The 11,124-nt window shown below is 44.6% G+C and overlaps 1 protein-coding gene across 1 annotated transcript; it reads left to right on the top strand.

The window, feature by feature from the left end:
* Positions 1-5,529: 5,529 nt before the first annotated feature.
* LOC108748176 lies at positions 5,530-6,540 on the top strand. Its single transcript, XM_018486205.1, has one exon. It carries the CDS (start codon positions 5,530-5,532, stop codon positions 6,538-6,540), a length of 1,011 nt encoding a protein of 336 aa, XP_018341707.1.
* The last annotated feature ends 4,584 nt before the right edge of the window (positions 6,541-11,124 follow it).

Below are 11,124 nucleotides of genomic sequence, written 5' to 3'. Positions count from 1 at the left end.
TATTATTATGCTTTATGTATTATCTTAATTTGTACTTTGTGTATGTCTTTTTACATTTTTTAAATATTCTCGTACAATCTATATATCTGTTACTATTATATACTATTATCATTATAATTTACGCATTATGTTTTTACGTTTTATATAAGTATTACTATTATGTTTTATGTAGTATATTTATTATGTATTACTGTTATTTTTCATTTCATGTATCGTACATTTATATACGTATTTTATATCTGTATACTCTAAAAATGGAAAGGATAATAAAAAAAATATTTTACACGTTTATATTCTTATATTGTTATATGTATACAAAATATATCAATTAAAAATTTATCAAATAACATTGTTTTTGTATATCCATGAATTGTGCGATCCATCGAATCCCAGCCACTTGACGTACACTTTGTCGCCCTTCCTGCACAACACTTTCTCCACGAGATACACGTCCGGATGAGTAGCGCGATGCAACTCGTGCTTGTAGAACGCTCCAGCGACGGATTTTCCACGATAGTCCTCGAGTAGATAAGTTACGGGATTGGTACGCTGCACCTTAACGATCGTAAACACTTCGGTGGTCCAATTTGGTGTGTAACCTTTCTCAAAAATCGTCTTATACTTGCTCACGCGTACCGAATCACCTACTTTGAATTTTGCAGGATCCGCTATCTTTATCGCACTGTACACTGTGCCCAAGAGTTTTTCGGCGATCGCAGAAGTTACGTCAGCGGGTCGTATGCCGATGGTGCGATGCTTGCGCGCGTTGTAATCTGACACCAGACGCGGCAGCTCATCGACCCACTTGTAATTGCCGTTGAGTGTAAACATCTTCCACATATCGTTTTTGAGCGTGCGATTGAACCGCTCGACCACGCTTTCAACGTCGAATACGTGGAATAGTGATTAACGTTGTGTTTTTTCAAGATATTCTGTACATCTGCATTGTAAAATTCTTACCCCATATCCGTTTGTAAATTTTTCGGACATCTTTCGCTCTCTCGAACGATCTCAGCGATAGTGTTAGCCGTCTCGCTTCCATCCTTGCTCTTGAGCGGAACGGCCCACGCTCAACACATTGATGATGGTGAGTATGTAGTGATGGCCTCTGTTGAAACTCGAGTACGGGCGCATCTCAACGATATCAGCCTGCCACAGCACATCGTACCCCCGGACTATGACACGCCTTCGCGGAAAATTTCTTCTCGCTGGAGCGTGCAATTCCTCGACGAGCCGACGTTTCTCGGAGCTAATTTTTTCTCTCTTTTCATCGGATTTCTTTTTCATGATTCGACGTGTAATACAAGAAATTAATGTATTTTCTCGCTGGTGTCACTCGACTGACTCGTTTTATGAATACGCGATTTAATTTATAATAAGACCGGCTTCGCGAAGTTCCTCGATGATCGACAGCATCTCGTTGCCGTGAGCGTTGTTGCCTGCTCGGTGCGAAGCATCGAGCAATCATAGACGATCCACCAGCTCGTTGGGATCATCCCAGTGCACGTAATCGCGTTGTTGTTCAATGTCATTGCGTGAGGTAATCCCTTTCCAGATTTCTTCTGTTTCTTGGGTGTGACCGATATCAACGACGCGATTACGTGTTTGTACTTGTATCCTCTGTTGCTCAATAATCGACCCTGTGAATGGTACTTGTGTTTGTGCGCGTTCATCACCAACAGCATGCTCTTGTACTAGTGCATATCGTCTTCCGTGTAGAGGGCATCCGTCGGGAATTCTCTTGAAAATCAACTCGTAAAGACCTGGTGTACCGGCGTATCGAACGCCGTCGATAATTATGTTGTCCGCGTCATCCACGTCGAAACGTTTATTGCCAAACATCAGCCCATCCTTGTGTAGGTAAACGCCGTACACGCGATCTATACCGCTCTCTTTATCTCGCGCTCCCCTCAGGACGGCCTCGACGTACTTTTGACCCAACGGGCCCAAACCAGCTCGTAACGCCTCTCGATCTTCAGACGTTTGCTGATTTTGAACCTTCGTCGCTAGCGAATCTTCCGTCGTTTCGAAAACGTTCTCCAATGACTCTATCGTTGGTACGATTTTGGCACGCGGAGTGGAGATTATTGGTTGTACATCATCGTGCGATCGATCATTGGATTTATGCAGAGTCATGGAACGCTCGAACGTCTCGCTCGCTTCTTCTCTCTCCTCTTGTTCCTCTTCCTCCTTTCTCTCGCGTTTATGGGCAGACGCTGCATCTTCGTCGCGCGACTCTCTCTTTGTCGCGCGCACATCGGGGCTGTCGACGAAAAGTCGCAGCGGTTCGATAAGAGGCTTAAAACGTTTGTTCAACGCGATGTCCTCCTCGATTCTATCGGTCTTCAGAGCGCTATGTTTTTTGCGGATCGACTCGCTCGTTTTCTCGATCGCTCTCGCGATTTTTTCACGCACATCTGCCATGTTCGTCTGTGACTAAGTATCGACAACGACTGGTCGCGTTACGGTATCGCAAACTCGTTAAATCCTTTTCTGTATCGTCCATTTGTGAGTGCACTGTCTTTGTCTATCACTACGAATCCATATTTTTGTTGCCAACAGGCGTGGCACAACGCGCAAAATTCGTACGACATGTCGGTATTTACATGATCGTTGTAAACGTGTTTCAAATTGCTACCGTTTTGTTTGAATAGGATCAAAAGGTTCGCGTTGTCGCGTATCAGATGTTTAGGTATCCTCGCGTACGTCTGACAGAAATAGAAGCAGTCAACGTTCGCGTGGCGACCCATCGAAAAGTATTCTCTCACTGCATCCTGCTTGTCGCATGCCACGTCATCAAAGATAAAAATAGAATTTGGGCGCGCCTCACTCGGTGGAACGACGTCGCTGTTGTTGGAAAACGTAAAGTAGCCGATTTCGTCGATAGATGTAAACAAATTTTCGAGATATCGATACTTTGACTTGCAACGATTTCGAATAGACGTACACGTTCTCGAAACGTACATCGTTCGGACTCTCGAGTAAGCTTATGAGAACATTGGTTTTCCGCAATTCGACGGGCAGCAAATGATTGCGCGTATAGTACTCGACAGCATTTCGCCGTGCTTGCGCTTCTCCGCGCTACCTCCCATTCGCGATTTCGCGTCACAATTCATGACGCGTATCGTCAGTGGTTGCAGCACGAATTTCATGCTCACACTACAGGATGTGTGCTCTCGAACGACTATTTAAAGACGTGTGCTCTCGAACGAGTATTTAAAGACGTGCGAATCCCGTGAATCGCGCAGTAGCAAAATGTATCTCGCGCTGAGTCATCCTTCCGATATTCGAAACTTGAGCGCCGAGCAGTTACAATATATACCAAAGGCCGTACTCTTACGCGTGTACGGCGATTACATCGAACACGTCTGGGACCAGCTTCCGGAACACGTGAAGGCAGATTCGGAGGTTCGAACCTATCGTCGGTGCGACGAGCACTACAATCAACCGTGACAGCGAACGCACATCGACGGTTCCGCACCTAAGATAAAGGACTGTAACGAATGTCAGCGTCGGGCGGTAGTCTGTTGAATCAAGCGGTAAACGCGCTTCCTTTCGAGTTATACTATATATTCCGGGCTATCAGTTTTGAGGCCCAGGCACTCGACGCGAAGCGATTAGCCAGAGTTGACGCGGGCATAAATCCGCTGGGCGCGGCGTGTCAGGAACACGACATTGCGTATTCGCACAGCAACGATCTCACCGATAGACACGCGGCAGACAATATACTAGCCGAGAAGGCGCGGAAACGCATTACCGCGAGTGATTCGGCTCTGGGCGAGAGAGCCGCCGCTGCTGCCGTCTGGGCAGCGATGAAAGCCAAGATCAAGATCGGCATGGGCATGAAACCGAAGAAGAAGACGACGACAACGAAGAAAAAAACGACGAAAAAGCGGATACTTCCAACGGTGAAACGAGGTGGTGCGTTACCGTTTCTGCCAATGTTGGGCGCGCTCGGATCCTTGATCGCTGGACCGGCCAGCGTGGCGAAAGCGGTAAACGACAATAAAGCGTGACGTCGAAGAGCTGCAACGACACAATCGCGCGATGGAACAGGGCCGCGGACTGTATCTCGGCCCGTACAAACATGGACAGGATGCAGCTGAAAAGAAAAAAAAAACGCCAAAGAGACGATAAAAATGCCGTCTGGCGCAACTACCAATGTGCAATTAAACGAGCTCGCGAGACGTATGCGCATACCATACTTTAGAGGCGTTTTCATGCGTAACGCGTTACCGACGAGCGGTGTGCGTCGAAACGAAAGCGGTATCGTGAATCTGGACGATGCGACGGAACCTGGTATTCACTGGATAGCGTACGCGAAGAGGAACAACCGCGTCGTACTTTGACAGTTTCAGTAATCTTCGACCTCCCAAGGAATTGGTGCGATATTTCGGGAACGGTGCTACGACGATAGAGTACAATCGTACGTTCTATCAGATGTACAATCAGAGCTTCTGCGGACAGATGTGCCTGCGGTTTCTACAAACGGTAGACGCGAGTGAATTTAAAAAGCTTGGCGAGATGCTGTGAAATCTCAGTATTAGTCGAACACCGTCATGTCGCTGACGCTTACGCTGAGCGGAAAGAGCACCGTCCTCGCGGCAAACTACTTTCCCGCCATAGATTTGAGTGACGGCGATTACGAGCTCGGTCTGGCGATTTTTGAGACTTATCACACGATACCGAACGTGAATAAATCGAACAACAAATTTTATTTTGCCAAAGATGCGGAAATTACAATTCTCGAAGGTTCGTACGAAGTACGAGACATAAATGAATTTCTGAAACGCGCGATTTTACGGAAACGTCCTCACCACGACGCGCTTGAAACCGCTGACGTTGTGCGCGGTGACAATAAGAACAATGACGCCGATGATAATAACGGTGAGGGTGGAGAATACCCGATTACGCTTCGCGCAAACTAGAACACGATGAGATGCGAGATTAGATGTGCGTACAAAATAAACTTTAACAAGCCCAACAGCATTGGATCGCTGCTGGGATTCTCGTCGAAGCGTATACTGCGACCGCGAAGATGGCACGAATCGAACATGTCGATCAACATAATGAACGTAAACGTTATTCGCGTAGAGTGCAACGTGACTACGGGTGCGTACAGCAACGGCAAAAGCGCGCACACGATACACGAATTTTCACCGAGCGTGCCGCCAGGATATAAGATATCGGAAAGGCCGGCGCAGATCATTTACCTACCGATCATCGCACAGAGCATTACAAATCTAACGATACGCGTCGTCGACCAGAACGGACGATTGCTCGATTTTCGCGGAGAAGAGATCACCGTTAGATTGCACGTACGACGTCTGCAGTGATAACGTGAGCGTGAGATGCTCGTGTTGAACGGAACGGAGCGCACGCAGAGAGATAACGTATTCTTTACAAGGCCAACGACGTCACAGCTCGATAACACTCGCTCATCCGACTGCATTAGAAAGAAGAAGAAGCTCAGCGCGTCGAACGTTACATTTTTAAAGTCTTTGGGATTCGCGGTGCGCAACATTTGAGATGACTGATATCCTAAACATTAAAAGCGAGCCGGTCTTCGACGATCGCATCGTCAAGATTGAGACTCACACGTACAACCCGTTCGCCAACACAACGTTCGGGTACAGCGACGAGATAAGAATACCCATACAGCAACAGGATCTATACACATTGCCGTACGAAAGCTTTCTATACGTCGAGGGAAAACTGACGAAGAACAAAGTGGTCCAGGGTGCTAGCGTGTCATTGGGAAATAATTGCGTTGCGTTTATATTCGATGAGATTCGATATGAACTCAACGGTGTGGAGATTGATCGTAACAGAAACGTGGGCATAACTAGCACGATCAAAAACTATGTAACAGTGTCATCCGACAGAAGCGTGATTCTGCGGAATGCCGGCTGGGATGCGCAGACTACTGCGGCCGGATACTTTAATTTCTGTGTTCCGCTCTACGTACTGCTGGGATTTTGCGAAGATTACAGACGTGTGGTGATCAACGCTCGTCACGAATTGATTTTAATACGAGCGCGCAACGACAACAATTGCCTGACGGGAGATTCGACGACAGAGCCGACGCTCGAATTATTCAAAGTACAGTGGCGAATGCCGCACGTGTTATTGAGCGAGATAAATAAGCTGTCGATGCTGCGCGCTTTGGAGAGCGGACGATATCTGAGCATGGCTTTTCGCTCTTGGGATCTGTACGAGTTTCCGCTCTTGCAGAGCACAACCAAGCATTCGTGGGCCATCAAGACGGCTAGTCAGCTCGAGAAGCCGCGCTACGTCATTTTCGCTATGCAAACAGGTCGAAAAAATATCATGTCTGAGGATGCAAGTCGATTCGACCACTGCAAATTAACCAATGCTAAACTCTACCTGAATACGGAATGTTATCCGTACGATGATTTGAATCTAGATTTTGATAAAAACAGATGTGCGATTCTGTACGACTTTTACGCGCGTTTCTGCAAGGGCTACTATGGATACGAGTATCTCGAGCCAAGTCTCACCTTTACTTTTTTTACGTAATGGCCCGTTCGTGATCATCGATTGCTCTCGACAGAACGAATCGGTCAAGAGTGGTATCGTGGACGTGCGATTAGACTTTGAATGTAAGGAGAACGTGCCCGCAAATACAACAACCTATTGTCTCATCATACACAATCGTGTGGTTCAGTATAATCCGTTAACCAATATTGTGCGCAAAATCACCTAAGTTTATCTCCAACACGATATAAAATCTACGATACGCCGCAATCGATCGCAGTATTCTCGACAACATGTCTATGCCAACGTTCGTGAATCTGCAAGGATTCATCGTTAACAAGAAATTTATCGTAAAGGAAGTGGCGGTGCTGAAACAGGGGACCGTTCTCATGTATTATATTTTTACGAGTCCCGTAGCATGGAAATTTTTGACAAGATCCGACAGGTCTTGCGCTTCCTGGTTGAGTGCTTATCACGATGGATGCGATGGGAGGACGGGATGGTTCCGTACAAAGAGACGAAACGTCTGATCACGACAGCTGTATTTGAAGATGATGTTATCGTGTACGTTAAGGGACACGAGAAACGAACGTGGCTGTGGAACTTGCTTCTGGACGATGAGCGAGAACGCATGTACATCGATACCTTGGATGCAGTTTACGAAGACATCGAATCTTTAACTAATCTGGATGTTACTAATACTATGCGATGTGGACAACATGTTAAGAAATTGTGCGTTACAAAATGTATTAAAAATATATAATTGGTGGTTGCAAAAGAATTTTTTAAATAAAAATATGTTAACGTATTTATTACATATTTCTTTTTTCCCTTCCTTTATAATATCAGGTGTATAAGTATGAAATGCGGATTTGAGAAAATAGATGGTGCATCAATGCAGTGTGTGATATAAAGATTTGACTGTTATGCCATTTTGAAGTGCCATCAACAAGTATCAGACGCGCACGAGTGAATAAATTGAAAAAGTGTTTGCATAGTGTTGTGTTGCTGTGTTCGATATGTCGAAATTTATACCAAACAAAGAGCATTCGCGGACAGCATTAATTTTTTGTTTTCATTTGAAGAAATCTGCTGCTGAATCATACCGATTACTTCGAGAAGCTTATGGTGAACGTGCTTCATCGCAAGATACGTGTGAACGATGGTTTCGGCGTTTTAAAACTGACTTCAATGTTGCAGACAAGGAACACGGAAAACCGCCAAAAAGGTACGAAGATGTTGAATTGCAAGCATTGTTGGACGAAAATGATTTACAAACACAAGAACAACTCGCAGAGCAATTGAGCGTTAGTCAACAAGCTGTTTCCAATCGCCTACGAGAGATGGGAAAGATTCAGAAGACCGGAAGATGGGTACCGCATGAGTTGGACGGCAGGCAGATGGAGAGGCGCAAAAACACATGTGAAATTTTGCTTGCACGATACAAAAGGAAGTCGTTTTTGCATCGTATCGTTAGTGGGGATGAAAAGTGGATTTATTTTGAGAATCCCAAGCGCAAAAAATCATGGGTAGACCCAGGCGCACCATCTACATCGACTGCAAAACCGAATCGCTTTGGCAGAAAGACGATGCTCTGTGTTTGGTGGGATCAGAAGGGTGTGGTCTATTATGAGCTGTTAAAACCTGGTGAAACGGTTAATGCTGGACGCTACCAACAACAATTGATCGATTTGAACCGTTCGCTGCTTGAAAAAAGACCAGAATACCAAAAGAGACAACACAAAGTCATTTTTCTTCATGACAATGCTCCATCACATACGGCAAAACCGGTTCGCGACACGTTGGAAGCACTCAGCTGGGAAGTTCTACCCCATGCGGCTTACTCACCAGACTTGGCTCCTTCCGATTACCACTTGTTTGCATCGATGGGTCACGCACTTGCTGAGCAGCGCTTTGGTTCGTACGAAGATGTGAAAAAATGGCTCGATGAATGGTTCGCGGCAAAGGGGGAAGATTTTTACTGGCGTAGTATCCACAAATTGTCCGAAAGATGGGAAAAATGTGTAACTAGCAATGGAGCATACTTTGAATAAAGTTTTTTTTATCATTCTTTCGAATTTAACGTATTTTTTTTTAAATCCGCATTTCATACTTGTACACCTGGTACATGTATAAACGTATATATAAATGTATGTATGAATGTACGTATAAATGTATGTATGTATGTATGTATGTATGCATAAATGTATAAATGTATGTATGTATGTATGCATAAATGTATAAATGTATGTATGTATGTATGCATAAATGTATAAATGTATGAATGTATGTATAAGCTTGTGACAAAAAATATGTAGAAAGACGTGATAAAACATGTCGCGACACGTTCGAAATTCTTGGAAAAAGTGGGGAGGGCCTGTCTCCCCTCTTCGATTCCAGAAGTGTTACCATATACGCCACAATTTACGCGGATATAATCAGTTTTACGATACCCGCTTGTACGAACGGTTAAAAAAAATGTACTTCGCCAAAGAGAGCAGCGCATCGTACGACGTGAAGAATGAATATAACATGTAAGTTTCAACATTCTATACACAAAAGAAATGTTTTTTAACATTATGTATGCAGTCCGCAGCATCGTGCGTTGCGTTTACTGAGCAAACGTTGCGATCTGACGAATACGGGCTATAAATTTTTGAAAATTGGAATCAACGTTGGCCCACCGTGTTACGTGGAGATTGTCCTGGGAGATCATCGCGGACACGAACTGTCACTGTCTCTCGAAACCTGGAAGAGTCTCTACGAGCAGCGATGGAATATTTACAAAATGCTTCGAAACGAATACAAGGACAATTTTATAAGTGTTGGACCGCTAATCGTCAGAGTTTGTACGCTGAATGATGCTACGCTCGCACGTCTCGATTCTTCGTCCGTACGCATTACGATGACCGAAACGACGCTACGCCGTATGTTTGACTTTGACGGGTGTATCGATGTAATGTTCGAACGATTAGCCCGACTCGTCGATATGGTTGATGCAAAGTATACGCCATTCTCCAATACGTCTGAGAACGCCATACGCGACAGCGACTTCTTCAATGGACGTCAACTCGTTGATTGCGAGCTATTAGCTTCAGTTTTTAATACGTATGAAAAAAACATGATGTAATAAGAGGCGAATAAAAAATTTTTATCCACATCATTTTAAATATGTACGAGGATCCTGATCCCAGAAGTACCCGGACCTGACGTACAGATGGCGGTTGTTGTATAAAAAAAATCACTGTAGGGGAAAGCACCAACTTTCTAAAGCTTAACTATGAAGTTTGAAGACTCTACGTTGTTCAGTATTTGTTTGGCAGCCATCAATAGTGGACGATCTCGGTGAATTTGCAAAGATGGAAAAAATTGGTCATCGTTATGTGATACAATACTTTCATTTGAAAGGTCTTAGCCCAACCAATATCAAAGCCGAGCTGGATTCTACTCTGGAGGAGTCTGCTCCTTCGTTTACAACAGTAAAATATTGGGTGGCAGAGTTTAAACGAGGCCGTACGAGCTGCGAAGACGAACATCGCAGTGGTCGACCAAGTGAGGTGGCCATTCCAGAAATGGTGAAGAAAATCCACAAAATGGTATTGGGTGACCGTCGATTGAAAGTGCGCGAGCTAGCAGACATGGTAAACATTTCAAAAAGTACATCGCATATTGGCTAAAAATTTGGAGATGAGAAAGCTATGCGCAAGGTGAGTGACGCGCTTGCTCACAATCGAACAAAAGCAGCGTCGAGAGGATGTTGAGTTAAAGTTCAAATTGCTTCCCCACGCACCCTATTCGCCAGATTTAGCCCCCTCGGATTATTTTCTCTTTCCAAACTTGAAAAAATGGCTCGGTGGTAGAAGATTTACCAACAATGAAGAGGTGGAGTCTGCGATTAATGGGTATTTTGAGGAGTTCAACAGTTTTTACTATAAACAGGCCATCGAAGCTATTGAACATCGCTAGGAAAAGTGTATCGAGCTAAAAGGAGACTATATATATATTGAGAAATAAAGATATTTTTTCCCAAATTTTTTGTGTTTTCTTTGTTAGGTCGGGTACTTCTGGGACCACCCTCGTACTTTATTTTTTAGTCTCCATCCATCCATCCATCCTATACCTCGACGCTCTAATAAAAAACCGTATTGAAAAAAATTGCGTCATAAAAAAGAGGATTCATTTCTTCTATCCTTTCTTCATTCATATCACGCGCTCTATCGCCTACAAAGCATACTACGTTATAATATCAGTCACGTTATTAATCTGGCACATGCCAGATAATTGTGTCATGTAAAGCGTCGTGCATGCTCTATCTTTCTCTAACGTGCGAACCCTAGTTATCTAGATATTTTTTGGAGTGGACGTGGGGCCCGCAGCAGCGGCGGCGGCGGCGGCGGCGGATGAAAAACATAAGAAATGCATTGTTTATGTAATCAACCGACCTGGGTCCTATTACAGCGATGCCGCTGGGACTTCCCGCGCCTTCCCCCTCTACCGCGCCTTCCTCCGCTTGAGCCTACGAGTATCCCCCCGCGTTCCCCTCAGAGGACCTGAGTTAGAACCCGCCTTACTATACTACTAAATACATATATATATATATATATATATATATATATATATATATAT

Source organism: Trachymyrmex septentrionalis, unplaced genomic scaffold, assembly GCF_001594115.1.
Source record: "Trachymyrmex septentrionalis isolate Tsep2-gDNA-1 unplaced genomic scaffold, Tsep1.0 scaffold109, whole genome shotgun sequence".
Classification (NCBI taxonomy): Eukaryota; Metazoa; Arthropoda; class Insecta; order Hymenoptera; family Formicidae; genus Trachymyrmex; species Trachymyrmex septentrionalis.
Note: the sequence above shows the minus strand (reverse complement) of the source record. Positions and strands in the feature narration are given on the sequence as shown.

What these genes read in the sequence shown, in the direction of transcription:
- LOC108748176 (XM_018486205.1), top strand. Translation starts at nt 5,530, where the DNA reads ATGACTGATATCCTAAACATTAAAAGCGAGCCGGTCTTCGACGATCGC.